The sequence below is a fragment of the Dysidea avara genome, chromosome 2 (genome assembly GCF_963678975.1).
Source record: "Dysidea avara chromosome 2, odDysAvar1.4, whole genome shotgun sequence".
In the NCBI taxonomy this organism is placed as follows: Eukaryota; Metazoa; Porifera; class Demospongiae; order Dictyoceratida; family Dysideidae; genus Dysidea; species Dysidea avara.
The window spans coordinates 14,614,088-14,640,032 of NC_089273.1; the positions used below are offsets into that span (position 1 = coordinate 14,614,088).

The following is a 25,945-nucleotide window of genomic DNA, read 5'->3' on the forward strand; positions in this document are numbered from 1 at the left end:
AATTATATCCACTTTACAACCTAAACTAAGTGAAATTATATTACCTGTTTATACATTAACTACTTGGTTGCTGAATCAGTTAATCTAGACCAATTTAGCAAGGTGTACTGTATGTACTATATTTACATAAGTTGTTACATTATGCAGTGTCTAGACAATGTCCTTATGATGGTGATTTCAAATGTAATGATACTGGAGTATGCTTAAGAGGATATGACAGATGTGATGGATATTCTGAATGTCAACATCGATATGGATCAGCATCGGACTATGATGAACAAAACTGTGGTATGTATGTGAGCATGCATTATTAATCATAATTATCCCTTTAAGGACTGCTGCCATAATATTACGTCCAAATAATTAAAACCTTAAGTTAAGGCCCAGCATCATAATATTACGTCCATGTGAAATGGATGTAAACAAAATACTGTAACTCCTCAGTAATTAAAGCTATGAGCTTGAAATCAAGGTCATTATATTTGCCATTAATAGGTGATTCTTTTGATATATGTACAAGGCCAATATAGCTATTATGTGAAATCATGCTAGTTATAACCAGCCTCCTAGTTACAAGTATATCAAGACACACGATAGTGTGTCGTGCGGCCCAAGAAGCCGGCGCGCCACACCGTGAGTATATTGACAGGAAGAACGAAAACGTCATTTTCCCACCTTTGTATCTCGGTGATCACTTATCTGATTGGAACCAAATTTGCTACACAGTTGCCCGCCAGCCAAGGGAGTATACATTCCAAGTTTGAAGGAAATCGCTCCAGCCATTTCCGAGATACGAGTTGCCAAAGTTTCGTTTTTTTTTGGTTTTTTTTTCTTCTTCATCTTTTCACACACTTGCAAAAATTGCTATAACAAGCAAATGCGTACTCCGATCACCTTGAAATTTGGCACACAGAAAGGGAGTCCAAAGGCGAATCCTAGCATCAAATGTGGTAGAAATCCGATGAATGGTTCAGGAGTTATGACCGATTATTCGCGTAAAACAAGATCGATTTGTTGTCACGCCTACAGGGTAAACCGCTTCATGGAATGAGTTGAAAATTGCTATGTAGATGGAGTAACCATCGTAGGAGTGCCTTTTGGTGGTTTGAAAGGAATCGAGATAAAGACCACGGAGATATGACACAAAACCCAACCTGTGTCACAATTACGCGATCGATTTTTATGAATAAAAAAGTATTAGTTTTCATGCCTACTAGGCAAACCGCTTAGAGCAATGAGCTCAAAATCGGTGTATAGCTGGAATGATCTTCATAGAAAGTCCTTGCAGTAGTACAGAAGAATCGGATTACAAACCACTGAGTTATGATTCGAAAGCCAACTCCGTGTAGCAAATGCGAGATCGAAATACTCTAATAGAACAGTCACCCTAATAGAGCATTCGGCTAATTTATTTACTCCATTATAGAATTTTATTACATCACAAGTTATTCTGTAGGGAGTTCAGCTGCAAACAGTTAATCTTATAGACAGTTCAGCAAGAAGACAGTCACCATGTGGAGAGTTAAGCAAATATATCACTATAGAGATTCAGAACATTACAAGTCACACTGAAGAAAGTTCAGCTATAAACAAGTCATGCACTGTGTAGAGAATTCAGCTACAATTAAGTCACTCTCTAGAGAATTCAGTTACACAGAATTCAGCTACACACAAGTCACTGTGGAGAGAGTTCAGCTACAAACAAATTACCCTTTAGAGTGATCAGCTACAAACAAAACACTTTGCAGGGTGTTCAGCTGCAACAAATCAACCTTTAGAGCGATCAGCAATGAACAAATCAACACAAATCTACCTGTAGAGAGATCAGCTAGAAACAAATCACCCTGAAGAGAGTTCAGCTACAAAAAATCACCCTGTAGAGACATCAGCTAGAAACTAGACACAATGTAAGGAGTTCAGCTACAAGCAATCACCCTGTAGAGAGTTCAGCTAAAACAAATCAACCTGCAGAGAGATCAGCTACAAACAAATCACCTTATAGAGAGTTCAGCTTCAAACAGATTACCTGTAGAGAGATCGGCTACAAACAAATCAACCTGCAGTAAGATCAGCTACACACAAATCAACTTGTAGAGAGATCAGCTACAAACAAATCACCCTGTAGAGAGATCAGCTAGAAACTACACACAATGTAAGGAGTTCAGCTACAAACAAATCACCCTGTAGAGAGATCAGCTACAAACTAGACACAAAGTAAGGAGTTCAGCTACAAGTAAATTACCTTGTAGAGAGTTCATCTACAAACAAATCAACCTGTAGAGGAATCAGCTAGAAACAAATCACCCTGAAGAGAGGTCAACTACAAAAAATCACCCTGTAGAGAGATCAGCTAGAAACAAATCACCCTGAAGAGAGGTCAGCTACAAAAAAATCACCCTGTAGAGAGATCAGCTACAAACAAATTGCCCTGTAGAGAGATCAGCTACAAGCAAAACACCCTGTAGAGAGTTCAGCAACAAAGAAACCACCATGTAGAGAGTTCAGCTACAAACAAATTACCCTGTAGAGAGATCGGCTACAAACAAATCAGCCTGTAGAGAGTTCAGCTAAAACAAATCAACCTGCAGAGAGATCAACTACAAACAAATCACCTTATAGAGAGTTCAGCTACAAACAAATTACCCTATAGAGAGATCGGCTACAAACAAATCAACCTGCAGAGAGATCAGCTACATACAAATCAACTTGTAGAGAGATCAACTACATACAAATCACCCTGTAGAGAGATCAGCTAGAAACTACACACAATGTAAGGAGTTCAGCTACAAATAAATTACCCTGTAGAGAGTTCAGCTAAAACAAATCAACCTGCAGAGAGATCAGCTACAAACAAATCACCTTTTAGACAGTTCAGCTACAAATAAATTACCTTGTAGAGAGATCGGCTACAAACAAATCAACTTGTAGAGAGATCAGCTACAAACAAATCACCCTGTAGAGAGATCAGCTAGAAACTAGACACAATGTAAGGAGTTCAGCTACAAGCAAATCACCATGTAGAGAGTTCAGCTACAAACAAACCAACCTGTAGAGCGATCAGCTAGAAACAAATCACCCTGAAGAGAGGTCAACTACAAAAAAATCACCCTGTAGAGAGATCAGCTAGAAACAAATCACCCTGAAGAGAGGTCAGCTACAAACAAAACACTTTGCAGAGAATTCAGCTACAAACAAATCAGCTTGTAGAGAGATCAGTTACACACAAATCAACCTGTAGAGAGATAAGCTAGAAACAAATCACCCTGTAGAGAGATCGGCTACAAACAAATCAACCTGCAGATAGATCAGCTACAGACAAATCAACTTGTAGAGAGATCAGCTACAAACAAATCACCCTGTAGAGAGATCAGCTAGAAACTAGATACAATGCAAGGAGTTCAGCTACAAGCAAAATCACCCTTTAGTGAGTTCAGCTACAAACAAATCAACCTGCAGTGAGATCACCCACAAAAACACACTTGTACAGAGTTCAGTTACAAACAAATCACCCTGTAGAGAGATCAGGTAGAAGAATTCACCTTGTAGAGAGTTCAGCAACAAAGAAACCACCATGTAGAGAGTTCAGCTGCAAATAAATCACCCAGTAGAAAGATCAGCTAGAAGAAGTTACCTTGTAGAGAGTTCAGTTACAAAGAAACCATCATATAGAGAGTTCAGCTACAAAGAAATTACCCCGTAGAGAGTTCAGCTAGAAGAAGTCACCTTGTAAAGAGTTCAGCTACAAAGAAACCACCTGCACAGAATTCAACTACAAACAAATTACCCTGTATAGAGATCAGCTAGAAGAAGTTACCTTGTAGATAGTTCAGCTACAACAATTCACCCTGTAGAAAGATCAGCTAGAAGAAGTAACTTTGTAGAGTGTTCAGTTACAAAGAAACCATCATGTAGAGTTCAGCTGCAAACAAATCACTCTGTAGAGAGTTCAACTACAAAGAAACCGCCATGTAGAGAGTTCAGCCTCATACAAACCACCTTGTAGAGAATTCAACTACAACAAATCACCCTGTAGAGAAGAAGTTACCTTGTAGAGAGTTCAGCTACAAAGAAACCTTCATGTAGGGAGTTCAGCTACAAAGAAACCACCATGTAGAGAGTTTAGCTGCAAACAAATCACCTGTAGAGAGTTCAGCTAGAAACAAATCACCCCGTAGAGAGATCAGCTGGACGAAGTCACCTTGTAGAGAGTTCAGCTACAAAGAAACCATCATGTAGAGAGTTCAGTTGCAAACAAATCACCCTGCAGAGAGTTCAGCTACAAAAAAATCACCCTGTAGAGAGTTCAGCTAGACGAAGTCACCTTATAGAGAGTTCAGCTACAAAGAAACCATCATGTAGAGAGTTCGGCTACAAAGACACCACCATGTAGAGAGTTTAGCTGCAAACAAATCACCTGTAGAGAGTTCAGCTAGAAACAAAATACCCTGTAGAGAGACCAGCTAGAAGAGGTTACCTTGTAGAGAGTTCAGCTATAAAGAAACCATCCTGTATATAGTTCAGCTACATTTCAAGTCACCCAGTAGAGAGATCAGCTGCAAAAAAAATATCCTGTGGGGAATAATGGGCATGTAATAAATATATGTATATAATTTGTATAATTACTAATAAATCAAAAATAATTGAAGTACTAAAATTCTTCTTTAAGTTCTTTTCTTCTTCCTGTAGTAAAGAAAAAAACACATGGGTTAAAAAAGCCCCAAAGCCAGCCATAGGCCGGCTTTGCAGTATACAAATACAAAAAGAAGTGATATCTAATCAAAAACAGCCAAGCTGTAAAAAAAGGTGCGGCCCCCAAAAAGGCCATGGTGAAAAAAGATGTGAAATCCAAGGTGGCGGCCAAGAAATGGCTGTGATGGTAGGTTAATGGTTACATTTTAATAACGGCAATTCAGGTGAATTTTGTGCCGCTTGGTCTTGGCACCAAATTCACCTGAATTGTTGTTATTAAAATGTAACCATTAACCTACCATCACAGCCATTTCTTGGCCGCCACCTTGGATTTCACATCTTTTTTCACCATGGCCTTTATGGGGGCCGCACCTTTTTTTACAACTTGGCTGTTTTTGATTAGATTATATTTACACAACAATAAAACAAACCTTGTACAAATCCGTCCATGCCTTGTCGCTTGTATTCAGTTGCAATAAGCTTCATGGTGCTCTTCATTTAGAAAAGCATCTAGTGATATACAATATCACATGATAGCTTTTTTAAAAGGGGTAAATTGATGGCTTGTAGGTAACAGATCACATCACAAAGAAGACAGATGATTATTGATGTTAACAAAAACTACCAATAATGGGGGCTTCCTGATCGAATTAATGCTAAAATAACTCAATGGTAGGCTTCCTAGATGAATACAATCACTTTTATTATGTAGTGATGCTTTCTTTTAGTGCTGCCATGATTATATAAATATATAAATAATCATACAGTACAATAGTAACTGTATAGTAGGGACCACAAAGCAGTAGGCGTGGCCCACAAAATAAAATCACCCAAAAACCAGCCTCAATTTTCCCTGACGACGATGAGGCAGTATTGGTGAGGTAAAACTAAGCCCAAACAAGCTTTCAGATCGACCCGAAATGCTTTCAACAAGTTGCTACGGAATTTTAAAAAACTTTTATTCGACAAAATTTTCTACTGACTGAGTAAGTAATTGACTGATGCCTTCAGACAAGCCTAACTCGATAACAGCTAAAGCTACTGGCTTGATTTTATCACTGTTCAGCGTCGCTTCGGCCCGACAGGTGCCTTTTAGCATACCACAGTATGTACAATGCATTCTTCATTGGCCTACCAGTGTCCTCCTTTGTGTCCCATTCATCTTTGCTGACAGGGAAAGGTGTCGATTTGTCGCGAGCATGTGATATATCGATGCTTTCCCTTCGAAACGGAAATCGTCCGTATTTTTTATATTGGCTATTTTGATTGCAACGGCGCTTTTCAAGCAGTTCTTGATTTGTATTGCTGTGTAACGGGTTGAACATAGCCGGCAGCGAAGTGTAATGGATACTTCACTTTTCAGATGATAGTTAATAAAATTGGGGCGCGGCACCATTTCTTTTGGTATGTGTAGATTGTAGAGGTTCTTCCGGAAAAGTTCTTGATTCGTATTGCTGTGTAACGAGTTGAACATAGCTGACAACGAAGCGTAATGGATTTCTCACTTTTCAGATGATAATTGATATAGCTGGGGCGTGCGGCACCATTTCAGATGCGGTATGCGTGGGTTCACCAATAATAATGAAATTATTTACAAAAAAAGTTAACAAACAAGTACACGAAAAAAATTTTCTTCGACTAGAGTAGGGACCATAGCACATCGATAAAAAGTACTGAAACAGTCCATGATATTAAATCACAGTAAAACAATAATAAGTGTTATATCCCTACTGTGCATTTCTGTTATGGTATCTTGAGTACAGTAGAGATATAACGCTTCTTATTGTTTTACTGTGATTTAATATAATGGACTACTTCAACTTGTTTCAGTACTTTTTATCGATGTGCTATAGTCCCTACTCTAGTTCTAAATTCCAATTTTTTTTGTGTACTTGTATCGATATAATAAGGTGCTGATATACTCAGTAAGATAATCAAAATATCATGATATAGTATAATGATGTGAGGTAGGCCAGATATTATGGTATTTGGCATTTAATTAAGTTATGTGTTGATGGTTTAGAGGTATATACATGCCAACCCCAAATTAAACTGTGAGGTTTTAAAGTTTGTATGAAGTGCCAACCACTTGTCTAAACTGTATAACAGTAGTAAATGCACTTAAAAACTGATAAACGTGAGCTGCTTTTGTTCGTGGTATAAATCCACCTTAAATTCGAGACTCACTGAGCAAAAACTGGCCATTTTTGCAAATTATATTTTGCTATTAAAATGTATCAAGACACATGGTAGTGTGTCATGTGGCCCAAGAAGCTGGCGCGTAACACCCATGAGTATATTGACAGGAAGAAAGAAAATGCAATTTTCGCACCTCCGTAGCTCTGTGCTGCCTTGATGAAACAAGATGATTTTTGCTGTGAAGACGCCCGCAAACTTCAGTACTCCATATACCAAATTTGAACAAAATCACTTCAAGCATTCCTGAGATATGCAACTTCAAATAGTGGCTTAGTTTCTTTGTGTTTCTTTCTTCTTATTTTCTTCCTCTTTTTGCACACTTACAAAATCTGCCATAAAACATGAACGCCATATCCAATTTCCTTGAAATATGGTATCCAGAAGAAGGATATAAAGGCACATTGTGGTACCAACTTTGGCTGGAATACAATAAACAGGCAAAGAGTTATTAGCAATTATTCATGAAAAAAACACCAATATGTTGTCATGCTTCCAGCTTAAACTGCTTACGGGAAGGAACTGAAAATCGGTGGGTGAATAGGTTAACTATTGAACCTCAAACCTTTAGTGGTTTGAAAGCAATCAAGGTAAAAAACCACAAAGATACAGTGAAAAAACCAACAGTGTGTAACAAATATGCAATCGAGATTAGCTAATAAAAAATCACTACTTGCCACGCCTACCATAAAAACTGCTTGGAATAATGCTTTGAAAATCGCTGTACAGATGGAGTAGTCATCTTAGAAAGGATCTTCATTGTTGTAGAAGAATCAGACTTAAAGCCACTGAGTTATAACACAAAATCCAACTTGGTATAGCAAATGCGAGATCAAGATACTCTAATAGAGCAGTTATCCTGAAGAGAATTGAACAGATCAGCTAGAAACAATTCACCTTGTAGAAAGATCAGCTAGAAACAAGTCATCCTGTAGATAGATCAGCTAGAAGAAGTTACCTTTTAGAGAGTTAAGCTGCAAAGAAATCACCCTGTAGAGAGTTCAGCTGCAAACAAATCACCCTGTAGAGAGTTCAGTTATGAACAGATCACCCTGTAGAGAGTTCAGCTACAAACAAATCACCCTATAGAGAGTTTAGTTACGAACAGATCACCCTGTAGAGAGATCAGCTAGAAGAAGTTACCTTGTAGAGAGTTCAGCTGCAAAGTAACCATTATTTAGAGAGTTCAGCTGCAAAAAAAAATCACCCTGTAGAGAGTTCAGCTAGAAGAAGTAACCTTGTAGAGAGTTCAGCTGTGAACAAATCACCCTATAGAGAATTCAGCTACAAACAAATCCTCCTGTAGAAAGGTCAGCTAGAAGAAGTTACCTTGTAGAGAGTTCAGCTACTATGAATCCATCATGTAGAGAGTTCAGCTACAAACAATTCACCCTGTAGAAAGATCAGCTAGAAGAAGTTACCTTGTAGAGAGTTCAGCTACAAAGAAACTATCATGTAGAGAGTTAAACTGCAAACAAATCATCCTGTAGAGAGTTCAGCTACGAACAGATCACCCTGTAGTATTCAGCTTGAAACAAGTCATCTTGTAGAGAGAACAGCTAGAAAAAGTTACTTTGTATGTAGAGAGTTCAGCTACTAAAAAACTACCCTGCAGATAGTTCAGCTACAAATAAGTCACCCGCAGAGAGATCAGCTAGAAGAAGTCACCTTGTAGAGAGTTCAACTACGTAGAAACCACCATGTAGAGAGCTCAGGTACAAAGAAATCGCACTGTAGAAAATTCAACTACAAACAAATCGCCCTGTAGAAAGATCACCTAGAAGAAGTTACCTTGTAGAGAGTTCAGCTACAAACGAATCACCCTGTAGAGAGATCAGCTAGAAGAAGTCACCTTGTAGAGAGTTCTGTAAAATATATATATAATAAATCAAGACACACGGTAGTGTGTCGTGCGGCCCAAGAGGCCGGCGCGCAACACCCGTGAGTATATTGACAGGAAGAAAGAAAATGCAATTTTCGTACCTCCGTAGCTCTGTTCTGCCTTGGTGAAACAAGACGATTTTTACTGTGGACACTCCCTCCAACTGCAGTACTCCACATCCCAAATATGAGCGAAATCGCTTCAGGAGTTCCCGAGATATGCGACTTCAAAAATTGGCTTAGTTTCTTCATTTTTTTTTTCTTTTTCCTCTTCTTATTTTTTTCCTCTTTTCGCACACTTACAAAAGCTACTATAACACACGAACGCCTTATCTGATTTCCTTGAACTTTGGCACACAGAAGGGGGGTATAAAGGCGCATCCCAGTGCCAACTTTGGCTGGAATACCATAAATAGACAAAGAGTTATGAGCGATTATTCACGAAATATAACACCAATATGTTGTCACGCCTACAGGGTAAACCGCGTATAGGAAGAAGCTGAACATCGGTGGGTGAATAGATTAACTATTGAACCTCAAACCTTTTGTGGTTTGAAAGAAATTGAGTTAAAAACCAGGAAGATACAATGAAAAAACCAACAGTGTGTAACAATTACACAACCGAGATTAGCTAATAAGAAAACGACTACTTGCCACGCCTACCAGAAAAACCGCTTGGGGTATTGCTTTGAAATTCGCTGTACAGATGGAGTAATCATCTTAGAAAGGCTCATCAATGGTGTAGAAGAATCAGACTTAAAGCCACGGAGTTATAACACGAAATCCAACTTGGTGTAGTAAGTGCGAGATCGAGATACTCTAATAGAGCAGTCATCCTAATAGAGCAGTCATCCTAATAGAGCAGTCATCCTAATAGAGCAGTCATCCTAATAGAGCAGTCATCCTAATAGAGCAGTCACCCTGAATAGAATTCAAGAGATCAGTTAGAAACAAGTAACCTGTATAGAGATCAGCTATAAACAAATCACCCTGTAGAGAGTTCAGCTACAAATAATTCACCCTGTAGAGAGATCAGCTAGAAAAAGTTACCTTGTAGGGAGTTCAACTACGGAAAGAGATAGTTCAGCTATAAGAAATCACCTTGTAGAGTTCAGCAACAAAAAAACCACCATGTAGAGAGTTCAGCTACAAACAAATCGCCGTGTAGAGAAATCAGCTAAAAGAAGTTACCTTGTAGAGAGTTCAGCTACAAAGATACCATCGTGTAGAGAATTCAGCCGCAAACAAATCACCTGTGGAGAGTTCAGCTCCAACAAATCTCCCTGTAGAGAGATCAGCTAGAAGAAGTTACCTTGTAGAGAGTTCAGCTACAAAGGAACCATCATATAGAGAATTCAGCCGCAAACAAATCACCTGTATAGAGTTCAGCTCCAACAAATCTCCCTGTAGAGAGATCAGCTAGAAGAAGTTTCCTTGTAGGGAGTGCAGCTACAAACAAATCACCCTGTAGAAAGATCAGCTAGAAGAAATCACCTTGTAGAGAGTTCAGCTAGAAAGAAACAATCATGTGAGAGTTCAGCTACAAACAAATTGCCCTGTAGAGAGATCAGCTAGAAGAAGTTACCTTGTAGAGAGTTCAGCTACAAAGAAACCATCATGTAGATAGTTCAGCTAGAAGAAGTCACCTTGTAGGGAGTTCAGTTACAAAGAAACCACCATGTAGAGAATTCAGCTACAAACTAGTGACCCTGTAGATACATCAGCTAGAAGAAGTTACCTTGTAAAGAGTTCAGCTACAAAGAAACCATTCTGTAAAAAGCTCAGCTGCAAACAAATCACCTATACAGAATTCAGCTACAAACAAATCACCCTGTAGAGAGATCAGCTTGAAGAAGTTACCTTGTAGATAGTTCAGTTACAAACAATTCACCCTGTACAGAGCTCAGTTAGAAGAGGTTTCCTTGTAGAGATTTCTGCTACAAACAAATCACCCTGTAGAGAGATCAGCTAGAAGAAGTTACCTTGTAGAGTGTTCAGTTACAAAGAAATCACCATGGAGAGTTCTGTAATAAATATATGTATACTATTACATATATAAAATGTACATTTACTAATAAAATCAGAAATATTTAAAGTATTCAACATTTGTTTTATCTTTTTCTTCTTCCTGTGGTAAAGAAAAAAAGATAGGCTAATAAAACCTCAAAGCGGGCCATAGGCTGGCTTTGGGGTATACAAATACAAAAAGAAGTGAAATCTAATCCAAAACAGCCAAGCTGTAAAAAAAGAGTGCGGCCCCCAAAAAGGCTATGGTGAAAAAAGATGTGAAATCCAAGGTGGCGGCCAAGAAATGGCTGTGATGGTAGGTTAATGGTAAAAAATTTAATAATGACAATTCAGGTGAATTTTGTGCCAAGACCAAGCGGCACCAAAATTCACCTGAATTGTTGTTATTAAATTTTTATCATTAACCTACCATCACAGCCATTTCTTGGCTGCCACCTTGGATTTCACATCTTTTTTCACCATAACCTTTTTGTGGGGCGCACTGTTTTTTTACAGCTTGGCTGTTTTGGATTAGATATATGTATTGTATATATATAATTTGTACATTTACTGATAAAATCAGAAATAGTTAAAGTATTTAAAATCTTCATCTTTTTCTTCTTGCTGTGGTAAAAGCTAAGTTAGAAAAGCCCCAAAGCCAGCCATAGGCCGGCTTTGGGGTATACAAATACAAAAAGAAGTGAAATCTAATCCAATACAGCCAAGCTGTAAAAAAAAGAGTGTGGCCTTCAGAAAGGCTATGGTGAAAAAAGATGTGAAATCCAAGGTGGCGGCCAAGAAATGGCTGTGATGGTAGGTTAATGGTAAAAATTTTAATAACAACAATTCAGGTGAATTTTGGTGCCGCTTGGTCTTAGCACAAAATTCACCTGAATTGTCGTTATTAAAATTTTTACCATTAACCTACCATCACAGCCATTTCTTGACCGCCACCTTTGGATTTCACATCTTTTTTCACTATAGCCTTTTTGAGGGCCACATCAAGACACACAGTAGTGTGTTGTGTGGCCCAAGAAGCTGCCGTGCAACACCTGTGAGTATATTGACAGGAAGAAGAAAACACAATTTTTGCACCTCCGTAGCTCTGTGCTGCCTTATCGATACAAGACGATTTTTGCTGTGGACACGCCCGCCAACTTCAGTACACCACGTACCAAATTTGAGTGAAATCGCTTCAACCATTCCCGAGATATGCGACTTCAAATATTGGCTTAGTTTCTTGGTTTTTTTTCCTCCTTCTTTTTCTTCGGTGTTTTGTAACCTTATAAAATCTGCCATAAAACACGAACTCCATATCCGATTGACTTGAAATTTAGCAAACAGAAGGGGGCGTAAAGGCACATCTTAGTGTCAAGTTTGGCTGGAATACAATAAACAGGCAAAGAGTTATTAGCAATTATTGACGAAAAATAACACCAATATGTTGTCACGCCTACAGGGTAAACCGCGTATGGGAAGAAGCTGAAAATCGGTGGGTGAATAGGTTAACTATTGAACCTCAAACCTTTTGTAGTTTGAAAGAAATCGAACTAAAAAATAGGAAGATACAACGAAAAAAACCAACAGTGTGTAACAATTATGCAATCGAGATTAGCTAATAAAAAAAAAAACGACTGTTTGCCACGCCTACTAGATAAACCGCTTGGGGTAATGCTTTGAAAATCGTTGTACAGATGGAGTAATCAACTTAGAAAGGCTCATCAATGTTGTAGAAGAATCAGACTTAAAGCCACGGAGTTATAACACGAAATCCAACTTGGTGTAGCAAGTGCGAGATCGAGATACTCTAATAGAGCAGTCATCCTAATAGAGCAGTCACCCTGAAGAGCATTCAAGAGATCAGCTAGAAACAAGTAACTTGTATAGAGATCAGCTACAAACAATCCACCCTGTAGAGAGATCAGCTAGAAGAAGTTACCTTGTAGGGAGTTCAACTACGGAAAGAGATAGTTCAGCTAGAAGAAATCACCTTGTAGAGAGTTCAGTTACAAGCTAGTGACCTTGTAGAGACATCAGCTAGAAGAAGTTACCGTGTAGAGAGTACAGCTACAAAGAAACCATTCTTTTAAGAGCTCAGCTGCAAATAAATAACCTGTACAGAATTTAGCTACAAACAAATCACCCTGTAGAGAGATCAGCTAGAAAAAGTTACCTTGTAGAGAGTTCAGTTACAAAGAAACCACCATGTAGAGAATTCAGCTACAAACTAGTGAACCTGTAAAGACATCAGCTAGAAGAAGTTACCTTGTAGAGAGTTCAGCTACAAAGAAACCATTATTTAAAGAGCTCAGCTGCAAACAAATCACCTATACAGAATTCAGCTACAAACAAATCACCATGTAGAGAGATCAGCTAGAAGAAGTTATCTTGTAGATAGTTCAGCTACAAAGAAACCACCATGTAGAGAGTTCAGCTGCAAAGAAATCACCTGTAGAAAATTCAGCCACAAACAAATTGCCCTTTAGAAAGATCAGTTAGAAGAAGTTACCTTTTAGAGAGCTCAGCTACAAAGAAACCATTCTGTAAAGAGCTCAGCTGCAAACAAATCACCTGTACAGAATTCAGCTACAAACAAACCACCCTGTAGAGAGATCAGCTAGAAGAAGTTACCTTGTAGAGAGTTCAGCTACAAAGGAACCATCATGTAGAGAATTCAGCCGCAAACAAATCACCTGTATAGAGTTCAGCTCCAACAAATCTCCCTGTAGAGAGATCAGCTAGAAGAAGTTACCTTGTAGATCGTTCAGTTACAAACAAATCACCCTGTAGAGAGATCAGCTAGAAGAAGTTACCTTGTACAGAGTTCAGCTACAAAGAAACCACCATGTAGAGAGTTCAGCTGCAAAGAAATCACCCTGTATAAAATTCTGCCACAAACAAATTGCCCTGTAGAAAGATCAGTTAGAAGAAGTTACCTTGTAGAAAGTTCAGCTATAAACAAACCATTCTGTAAAGAGCTCAGCTGCAAACAAATCGCCTGTACAGAATTCAGCTACAAACAAATCACCCTGTAGAGAGATCAGCTAGAAGAAGTTACCTTGTAGATCGTTCAGCTACAAACAATTCACCCTGTAGAGAGAGCATCTAGAAGAAGTCACCTTGTAGAGTGTTCAGTTACAAAGAAACCACCATGGAGATTTCTGTAATCAACATATGTATTATATATATATAATTTGTACATTTACTGATAAAATATTTAAAGTACATCTACTTCATCTTTTCTTCTTCCTGTGGTAAAAAAAGATAGGTTAAAAAAGTCCCAAAGCCGGCCTATACAAATACAAAAAGAAATCTAATCCAAAATAGCCAAGCTGTAAAAAAAGTGTGTGGCCCTCAAAAAGGCTATGGTGAAAAAAGATGTAAAATCCAAGGTGGCAGCCAAGAAATGGCTGTGATGGTAGGTTAATGTTAAAAATGTTAATAACAACAATTCAGGTGAATTTTGTGCCAAGACCAAGCGGCACAAAAATTCACATGAATTGTCGTTATTAAATTTTTTACCATTAACCTACCATCACAGCCATTTCTTGGCCGCCACCTTGGATTTCACATCTTTTTTCACCATAGCCTTTTTGAGGGCCGCACACTTTTTTTACAGCTTAGCTATTTTGGATTAGATAGGGTTATCTGTTTGTAATTGAACTCTCTACAAGATGGTTTCTTTGTAGCTGCTCTGTCTATGGGGTGACTTGTTTCTAGCTGATCTCTTTACAGGGTGAACTTGTTTCTGGCTGAGCTATCTACAGGTGATTTGTTTGCAGCTGAACTCTCTACAAGGTGATTTCTTCTAGCTGATCTCTCTACAGGGTGATCTGTTCATAGCTGAACTTTCTACAGGGTGATTTGTTTGCAGCTGAACTCTTTATATGATGGTTTCTTTGTAGCTGAGCTCTGTACAAGGGAACTTCTTTTAGCTGATCTCTCTATAGGGTGACTTGTTTGTAGCTGAAATATCTGCAGGGTGATTTGTGTGTAGTTGAATTCTCTACAAGGTGATCCTTCTAGCTGATCTCTCTGCAGGATGACTTTTTCTAGCTGAACTCTCTACAGGGTGATCTGTTCATAGCTGCACTCTCTACAGGGTGATCTGTTTGCAGCTGAACTCTCTACATGGTGGTTCCTTTGTAACTAAACTCTCTATAAGGTGATGTCTTGTAGCTGATCTCTCTACTGGATGACTAATTCTTTCTAGCTGATCTCTCTATAGAGTTATAACTTTTTCTATAGAGTTATAACATGTTTGTATAGCTGAACTCTTTACAGAGTGGTTTTTTGATTAGTTGCTGAACTCTCTAGCTACACGGTGACTTGTTTGTACTACAGAGTGACTTGTTTGTAGCTGAAGTCTCTACAGAGTGACTTACTTGTAGCTGAACATTGCATAAAGTAACTTGTTTGTAGCTGACACAGGAAAAATGTGGCATTTCCTGTAGCAGGATATGTGCAGGAAATTTACAGGACAAGTGACATTTCCAGCACATATCCGGGAGATGGAAATGTTCAGGAAATTTGCAAATTTCCTGTACATTTCCTACTACATGATAGGGCACAATTTCCTGCAGATTTCCTGCACTGGACATATGAAATTTCCTACAGATTTCTTCTATAAGGTATTTATGAAATTTCCAATACATTTCCTCTATACAATATCTATGGAATTTCCTATAGATTTCCCTATACAATATCTATGAAATTTCCTGTAGATTTCCCCTATACAATATCTATGAAATTTCCTATAGATTTCCCCTATACAATATCTATGAAATTTCCTACAGATTTCCCTTATACAATATCTATGACATTTCCAACAGATTTCTTCTATACAGTATTAATGAAATTTCAAATACATTTCTTGTACAGTATCAATGAAACTTATAGATGTGGTAAAAACCGTAAACAATAATATCTACATGGTATTACATTATATACATGTACACAGTTACAAGGGTATAGTATTTATTTATTGTTCTTTCCTTATTGAAATAGCCAATTCCTGCCATCATAACTTGTTTCAGTTGTGAGTTATGATTGAATAATTAAGGACCTTCAAATTACATGTACAGTAGACTTCATAAAAAACTTTACGTATCGTTATCGTATTCGCATCGTTATCGTATTCATAATAGGTAGTAAATTAGTGTTAAGCAATGCGTAATTTATAGTAATAGTATTAAGTGATACGTAACATAATTACGATTTATATGTAAGGAGTTTACGGCAAGATCTCAGTAGCAGAATTCACCATTTTCGCTTAATCTACTGCAAAATCCATAGCCAATCTTTGTTACCGCCCTTCTTGTTACTGTCAAGAACACTCATTTCTTCATCGCTGCAAAGCATGTCAATTGTCACACGCCTTCGCCCTTATCACTGAGGTCTATTCTGACTGGTCCGCTCATTTTCGTCACTGTATCAGCCAGCTCAGCTGCAGAAGCCTTTTATCCATTGCCACTCCCTCGTCATTGTTCTCCTGAAGTGCACAAGTAGCCAACCGTCTTCTACAGTTAGCATCACAGAAATCCATTGTTCCTTTTGTATGAATACCTTAAGCAATGAATCAAGGTAAATAATATTGTTTATTATGATGATTATTGTTATTAGTATTATTGTGCGAATTTACTAGTTGGTAACTCTATGTGGGTGGAGCTTTTAAATCTCCTACTAGGTAGCTACGTGCAACATTAATGCATACACTTATTACTATCACTATGACAATGAACATTTTTTTAATGTGTGGTGCACGCCCTTTTCAGCTGCATGGCTTTACTTGATCGATCCATCTTGGGGAATGATCATTCCTGCAAGGAAAGAAACAACATGCATGGATTAGCATAAGATCCACAGTCACATACGAGCCTTAGTATGGTGTGAGCAGTAAAATTTTCTAATAAAAGGGCATGACACCCATTTTGCTCACTAATATTCATCCCAAACGAACACTCTTGAGCAAAATGGGTGCCACACCCCTAAATTAGATAGTTTTTATCGCTTGAATTGACATTGCATTGGTGCAGTACGGTATAATATTATGCAACATACGTGTAATAGCTCGTGACACGATTCGTAATTAATAGTAATTTGACTTCCGTAATATGCATCGTGATACGATAGTAATACGGTCTGAAACGTAAAGTTTTTTTATGAAGTCTACTGTATATGCCTATATTGCTATTGTACAAATCAAATTTATTGCAGTTACAGCTGTCTAATTAGCGCTATAATTCATCGTAAAATACTGGAGTCTACTCCTTTGTTAGTAGAGAAGCAATAAACGGGAATTTGAGGATTGTGTGAAAAAGAATAGTTTTGCTCAGCCAGTCACTTACTCTATGTTGTTGTTATAGTATCTTAATTAGTGCTATCATTATCTTGACTTCATACATGTGTAATAGGCTAGCTACATTTACTTAATAGTGTATGAGTAAGTTCTACATAAGTTCATCTACACATGTATTATCATAATAGATTTAGTTCCATGTCCTTATGATGGTGATCATCGTTGTGATAGTAACCATTGTATTAGATCAACTAATCTTTGTGATGGAAGTAACAATTGTGCAGATGGTTCAGATGAAGCAAATTGTGATGGTATGTTATCTGTGTTACATATGTACGTGTATAGTACAAGTGAATAAAATTATAATTTAGCAGCATGAGCACGCATGCAGTTTGTTGTAAAGTATACAAAGGCCTAATCCTGATGAACACTATAATTAATTCTAGGACACTGACATATTTTTCTACTCAGTCCACAGCTAGATAATTATAGATATTGCCATTTTTGGAATAAATAAGGTATACATGGGTACTCAAGTTCAAGACATGACAGTGCTAACGATGCAGTATGTAGTGTGGTCAAGTCACTGTTATTATAGTGAATACCTGGGAGTACTTATATCAGTGTTAAACCGTCATTATCAAGTTGTGTTTTGATGTCCTGTGTCTCCTTGCTCACTGTATAAACCTACAATCAAACTTTTTGTATGCTCCTATCATTGTGCGTACGTTTGAACTATTAGCACAGCAACTCCTTGTCGTTATTCTTACGTTGTTTCTGGTGTCCACTATCGAAATTCACAAAGCCCAATATAAAGACACTCGTGAAACATGCCAGCAGTTTCTCACATGTGTAGGTGATTAACCCACATGGCCTATATTAGTTATACCACGGGCAATAGTGCTTTGCCTGATATATACACACTTATGCCCGTAGTATAGCTACTGGATTACGGGCTGTAAAACCTAGATAATTACCGTCTGGTGAAGGGTAGTTATCACAAATTTTCCAGACACCACATGATGGTGCAACCTTTCTGTTTCCCCTCCTCAAGTATCCGTGATGCAGCATTATACATTGGCAGTATGCAGCTTTCCTGTAGTGTGATGGAGAAACTTCTATTTTATCACCCATATAGTCACTTCTATTGATATGCCAACAGCCTATTTGGGAAAGTGTAACTTCAGTCGTAGTTGTACATGGTCTCATCTTGCAACAGACATGTTCCTCTGCTTTCTCCATGTGACTGCATTTACCACACTTACACCATGTTGGAATTTCTTGGGGTGGTCTGCCATTATCATGACCATTGCCACCACCATCATCATCATTAGAATTATTGCTCCTTTGCAACATACACTTAGCCAATGCAACTCCACCTCAATGAGAAGCTCTATTAGTAGTTGCTCTGTTCATTGTCAAGCGATTGCACGAATGTCTACATTAATAACAATGTGCTTCCATTTATTAGTTTACAGAATATGCATTATTATCTTCACATCCTCTCTGTTGGCTCGTATCATTTCTTTAATGTCCCTTCTGCTAGTGGCTTTTCTTACAAGGCCCAGATTTAGATCTACATTTGCACTATTGTGCAAAATTGGCCCTTTCACTTGCATGGGCATCGCTGTGTTCTCTGACACGTGGACTTGCAATGACGAAACTACACCGCATGATAGAATAAATCAGTATAAGAACACACTAGCGTAAAATACCTGGTCTTCTTCGTCACTTTCTAGGTTGCTTGCTTCATGATTAACACACTCTACCTGCTCTGCTCCCAGCACGTGTCGGTGAAACACTCAGCCATTACTAAGTCCACGGTGCATGTACACGTGAATTACGTATGTTATCCATAACAAATACGTAACCATCAGTGTTTACAGAAGTTGAGTGACTTCTATCATTGCATTGTCCCTTTAATTGTTCGCTAGTATATCTGCAGGTGTAGGCAACCTCCTTCGTTTCCCTACTTTTTTCTATAATCCCTAATTGAACTTTCCTTTACTTGTATTTTATATATTTATTATATATTTATTTATTTATTGTTTGCTTTATAGCATACATACAACAGGATATGTACAATATAATCACAAGTAGTCGTTAAGATCTAATATAAAGTAAAGGTCCACAGAAAATAAACTACAGGTGTTTACTTAAACAATCATAACTTATGAATGCAGTCCTCTACCAAGATGTAACTTATGCCATAGGAATCTCCATGAATAGGCAAATCCATTTCTGGGTAAGGTTTGTCTTCCAGGTCCTTCCTACGACCAGGACAAAGGTGAAAATGTGAGACAAAAACAATAGTGAACATCTTTTCCAATGCAAAGTAAACTGCTCATACAGTATATTTTGTCTCCTTGGGAGTACTGGTACAACACAAAACTTTTGAAACTCTTCTTGCTTTGGGAAGCATAATGCTACCAAGAGTTTTGGTCTTAATACCTTCCTTTATTGTGAAGCAAGCGCTCAAAAAGTTTACAGAATTTTTTGATTTTGTAAATACTTCACACATTGCATTCTATTATGGAAGGTGGAGATGGGGGGCCATGGCCCCCCACTTTTATGGGATACTGCTTGCAAGAAAAGATCGAGATACTCTAATAGAATAGTTAGGATCTAGATACTCTATTAAATAGAGCAGTAACAGTATTCAGAGAAGCAGTGTAGCAGTGTAGCAAATTATTTAGCTACGTATGTGTACTTATAAATAAGGAGATAGAATTGGTGGAGAGCAGCTTCTATCAGCAGGTAGTTCCTTTTATTTTGGTCTTCAGCTCAGGGGTGGATCCAGGGGAGTTCAAAGGGTTCCATGGTATCCCCCTTTGGAAAGAGCCTTTCTTACTCGAGATACTCTAATAGAGCAGTCAAATGTAGATACTCTAATAGAGCAGTCAAAGTAGTCTTTTGAGGAGCAGTGTAGCAAGCTATGTATCTAGTGATAAATAAAGAAATATAGTTGGTGAGGGCATCTATGGTGAGGGGCAGCTATTGTCAGTAGGTGATGACCCTTTTTTCTTTTTTTTGGTTTTCAACTTACAGCTAGGCTGAAGGCACAATTCCAGAGTGGAACCCATCCTTTTTAAAAGTCTAGATCTGCCCCTGCAACTTACAGCTGGCCTGGCCCCCTCATTCTTTGGCCTGCTCCACTGCCCCTGCATTTACTGTAAAATTAGGCTTGCGCAAACATACATATGAGATTCTTGCAAATCTGGTCACTATTAATAACACACTTCTCGTAAAAAACTTTTTTGTCAATTATTTTTTGTAGTATTTTTTATCAACAACAGGCCTCCTTTTAGTCCATGGACTGATGATATAAACTCCATAATTATTCAGTTGTGGTAAATGATTAATATAACAACATTACAGTACACCTGTACATGAACTATTGATATAATATACTGTTAAATGTGTTTTTATCATTATGTCGCATTTATTATACGTACTTTCACAGATTACACATGTCTATACAATGGTGATATAAAATGTAATGGAAGATGTTACAGATCTGATGTATTTTGTCATGGATATCAGAAGTGCTATGCCAGTGAAATAACTAATTGCAGTAAGCACTACTCACATAAATCATTCATGTATGTACAGTTACACGAACAGAAAAAAATCTAGAAAGCAGCTTATGTGTATAGAGAGCCAGGGCTATAATCTTAGCAATTGCGTTAAACAGCAGTGTCACCTTAAACTCATTGCACACTGCAATAAAACTAATATTTATCTCAAGACCATGATTCTTGTAGCATCAAAGCTTTGGCTTGTAAATCAGCTAGTTAACCAAAGCCCTGTGAAATTCATACAGACTTTTTGTTGTCTAGAGGATAAAACCAATGAGCTGTTAAAGTTTCAACATTAGCTTAAGCAATCGATTATCAGATTGACTCAATAAAGTAATGGAAATGGGTATTTCAAATACGTATGAGTGTTATACTAAAGAAACTAACATCATTCTGTGTTTTATTAACTGGCAAACACATGACTGACATTGACGTCAGAATTGGTTTGTTTTAATTACATCTGATAATTGTGATAAGGTTGGTTAATAAAACTATGACTAGTCAGTAAGTGTAACTGCTTTATCATAGTGTTTTGAAGGCTGTCGTCAGTCTATGGCAATGGTTGTTAGAGCATCACCAGAAACAGTAGCATTTAGATTTTGAACACTGCTCCAACCTTTGCTGCCAAAGAATATTTAGAGAAGACAACATAGACTGCAAACAAAACCAGCACCTCCAGCTGTCAACACTGACATTTGTGGTAAAAAGAATAAACAATGGACAGACAAGGATATGGAGACTGCAATGAAGGCAGTGACTGATGAGAACAGCCCTACTTTACAAGTTGCTAAGAAACATGGTATCCCAAAATCCACTTTGCATGACAGAATTTCAGGGAAAATAAGCCATGGTGACAAACCAGGGCCCAAGCCGTTGCTGTCAGCAGTTGAAGATGGCGAGTTTGCAAAGGGAAAAACAATCCACTCAAAAACAGCCAAGCTGTAAAAAAAGAGTGCGGCCCTCAAAAACCTGGGTGAAAAAAGTTGTGAAATCAAAAGTGGCAGCCAAGAAATGGCTGCAACGATGTTAATGCTAATAAATTTTAACAATGCACACAGCCATTATTAAAATTTTTAGCATTAACATCATTGCAGCCATTTCTTGGCTGCCACCTTTGATTTCACAACTTTTTTCACCCAGGCGTTTGAGGGCTGCACTCTTTTTTTATGGCTTGGCTGTTTTTGAGTGGATTTCACTTCTTTTTGTATTTTCAAAAACCAAATCCTGCACCTTTTTACTGGGATATGATTTCCAGGCTGTTGTATCACAAGTTTTGCTAGCATATAGCACTTATTATGATGATTATGATGATTATTATGATTATGATTGGTGTGAGTCGGTTATATTAATCTGCTCGCAGACTGCCTGGGGGGCGAAACTAAGCGAATACTACAAATATACCACTGATTGACACAAAAATGGCTCTGATTTGATGAAATAGCTACAGTACTAGATTGAACCTCAAAGTGTTGTAACAATAGTATGGTGCTAATGCTCTAATAGAGTGCACGTTTTTGCTTTGGCTGAAATCATCTAATAGAACAGCACATAGAATATTCTAGAACAATCTAGATTTTCTATTGGTAGATTGGTTTTACTTCTTAAACTAGAATTTTCATTTATAAGGTAGAAATTAAGTGAAGTGATCAGCCGAGATAGCAGTGGTTCAGTGTTTAAGGATGCAGGCATTAGGTATCTCTGGAGGTCCTTGGTTTGAACTCTGGTCCTGATGAGTTCATTTTTTTCGACATTTTTATGCACCTTCCCCCCCCCCCCCCCCAGTGACTGCTCTATAGAGTATCTCGATCCCGCGATTTTACACTTGCTCGGTTTTTGCTTTATAACTTTGTAGCTGTAAGTCTGTTGCTGTTCTAACCACCACAAGGCACTCCTACGATGATCAGCCTATGTACACACGAATTTTCAAGTTATTCCTCTACTCGGTTTACCCTGTACCGTGACAAAAGTTTCATATTTTTTTACATGAATAAACGCTCATAACTCCTTGGATATGTATCAGATTCATAGCAATCTTGGTATGCAAGTGTGCCTTTATACACTCTTTACTTTTGCCAAATATCGATACAATGGAGTTACAAGTTTGCGTTTTATAGCAATTTTTGCAAAGTGTGTGAAAAGAAATCAAAGCCCTCGTAGCCTTCCTACGGTGAAGAAAAAAAAGCAAAGAAATTAAAACGAAACATTGGCTACGCATATCTCAGAAACGGCTAGGGAGATTTCCTTCAAATTTGGTATGTGGCGTGGCCTACCTGGTGAACACCTCTATAGTGAAACTAGTTCCGATCGGATAAAGGATCATGGAGCTACAAAGGTGTGAAAATTGCATTTTCTTTCTTCCTGTAATTATACTGACAGTGTGGCGCACCGGCTTCTTGGGCCGCACGACACACTACCATGTGTCTTGATACACCGGAAGTATCACATGGATGGTTTCAAAGCTTTTTGCAATGGAAGCCACAACTATCATACTGTAGGGGCGATCCCACAGCAAATGTAAGAATGAACTGCTTGAACCAAGAAATTATAGCTGACTATTTTGCCTTGTTGAAAGATGTGCTCACAGAAAATGGACTGCTCAATTCACCAGGAAGAATTTACAATGTGGATGAAACAGGCATAGCCTTAGATGGCCATGCTCCTGCTCCTAAAGTAGTTGCCAAATGAGGACAAAAAAGGTGAGATACAGAACCAGTCAAATCATCGTGGTTGTTTGTGTCAGTGCTAGTGGCCAATGCATTCCACCTTTCGTGATATTTGATGCAAAGTGGCTAAACATGGAATGGAGGAAAGATGAAGTGGTTGGGACTGTATATGGATTAAGCACTAAAGGTTGGGTGGATTCAGAACTTTTCAGAGGCTGGCTTGTTGAGAATTTCCTTATTCATGCTATTGGTGCTCGACCCATTCTCTTGCTTCTGGATGGGTATAGTTCCCACTAGCTAATAGAATATGCTAACTGCTTGCCACCACACACCACACATGAGAGTTAGCCTCTAAATGCGAGTGTTTTCCAATCACTCAAGCAGAATTGGCAGCAGATATGCCATCAATTTACTCAGTTAAATCCTAGTCTGGCTATAACAAAATACCAACTTTCGAGATTGCTCAAAAAAGCTTGGGGTAGCACAAAAATCCAGCCATGATATATTATGCTCTGGGTTTTGAAGATGTGGTGTGTACCTGTTTAACCTGAATGCCATTGATTGTAGTGTCAATGTTGTTAACCCTGCGGCTAGCCTGCAACAGGTGAATACTGTAGTAACAAGTGATCATACTAGCAATGGAGAAATTCAGCAACACATTAGTACCTTATCCAACATATCGCCAGAAACACTGGCACATTACCAGTGAAGGCTTGAAGGAGGGTATGATTTATGTGATGAAAAGTACATGGAATTGCTGAAAGTAAACCACCCAGAGACATTTGCTGACCTATACAAGACAGATGCCGTGAATTCAGCAGATGCCTTTTGTGATATCCTTGTAGCTTCATTAGGCAACCCTGAGTTACCAGCAGATGAAACAGATGTTATCAGCAAGTGAAACAGAGAACAATGAAGGAGAAGGTGAAACAAAAGCCACATTATCAGCAGATGAAACAGAGAACAATGGAGGAGAAGGTGAACTAAGAGCTATGTTAACAGCAGACAGAACAGAGAACACTGTAGTAGAGAGAGATGACAATAATCTCACTTGAGACTGATCTCAGATGCATAATATTATATCAAAGTATTTAGTGTAGTTTGTTCCAGATACTAAGCAGCAGAAAACAGAAACTACTGTATGAATTTCAGGAGCTAGGGACTTGACAAGTGAAAAGTGTGTTTCTATCCTAAAAGACGTGAAGAGCAACGAAAGCAGCAAGAGGAGGAAAAGAAAGGAAGAAAATAGAAAGAGAACAAAGAAAAAAGGCTAAAGAAGATTAGCAGAGTAAAAAAATCTGGCTACAGAAAAGAAGGCCCTATCAGCTACTAAGAAAGCAGATGGGATGAATCAGTAAAATAGGAACAGTGAGAACAAACCACCTCCGGGTAGTGCTAAAAGCCGGAATGGAACGGAATGGAACGGAACCAATTGGGGCGCGCCAAGTAGAAAAATTGTTTGAGACGGATTTTGCATCGTTTTCAACTGCCACACAGTGATTAGAATTGTGCTAGAGTTCATTTCCTTCTACTTATATGCATGCCAGAAATCGCGCTCTCGGTGTTTCTATTTAATGCCTGCCACGTGGCATGTTGCTTTTACCAATCCATCAAATTCTGTTTAATCCTGATGTAGAATTGCTTCCTTATCATTCTAAAAGGTAAACTACTGTAGTATTTTCATGTTGTAGTCGTGTCCAAGTCTTTAGTGACAGCGAGGATGGTTTTCTGAAGTCTGCCAGCATGGGCAATAATTTGAGAGTTAACCACAGTGTATGTTAGTAGCTGTGAATCATATACTTGCAGTGCTTACAAAATAATAGTTTAGCAGGTTAAATGATAGTATTTCAGCGTAGGTGATTGCAAAATGCATTCATGCAGTGGGCATTAAATAGAAACCTCAAGCGAGCGATTTCTAGCATGCTTACAAGTAGAAGAAAACTAATTTCAGCACAATTATGGTCACTATGTAATGGTAAAAAACAGTGTATAATCTGCAAAAACCATTTATTAACTTGGCGTGCGCCCCGTTCCGTTCCATTCCGCTCCGGCTTTTAGCACTACCCACCACCTCCACTTGCAGCAAAGTTTCCAAGAGTCAGTGCTGATGATACAGCAACCTCCTCTGCCCTTTCAGTGTCTGAGAGCTCCTCTGATGTTATGACAAATGAAAGTCATAACAGATGCTGTGTATGTTTTGCACCATTTCAAGGTGACGATGAAGAGGAAGATTGACTGCGATGTGTTAGCAACAGGTGGCTACATGAAGTTTATTGTATATGATAAATATGGCAGAGAGCTCTTCTGTCCACATTGCTCACTGTAGATCAGCTAACTGACTTATTTAATACAGATTATATTGATTTACTAAGTAATTTAATAATCATTTTTAGTGTGCATTTCAAAAAAAAAATCATAACTCGTGTGTTACATACTGCCCAGGCTCAAATTTTGTTAGAATGTTGGTTGTACCTTTATAAATTTATGTTGGACTTTTAGCTCATTTTTGTGGGTTCGGATAAAGCATAACATCCATTGCAATACCAGGTTCCGGTAATTGAAACATGCAAGCCTTATGAGTTTCCGTTAATCGAGACATGGTGATTATTTAGCTGAGACTCTATTCAGCTGTT

The 25,945-nt window shown here is 38.2% G+C and overlaps 1 protein-coding gene across 1 annotated transcript in view; it reads left to right on the forward strand.

Annotated features, from left to right (window-relative positions):
• The window catches only part of LOC136246677 (low-density lipoprotein receptor-related protein 1B-like), a 169,954-nt gene that overhangs the window by 28,424 nt on the left and 115,585 nt on the right, over positions 1–25,945 (forward strand). The window contains exons 4-6 of the mRNA XM_066038225.1: positions 148–288; positions 17,260–17,382; positions 20,535–20,645. Coding sequence (XP_065894297.1) covers positions 148–288; positions 17,260–17,382; positions 20,535–20,645 — 375 coding nt within the window. The remainder of the gene's footprint in view (positions 1–147; positions 289–17,259; positions 17,383–20,534; positions 20,646–25,945) is intronic.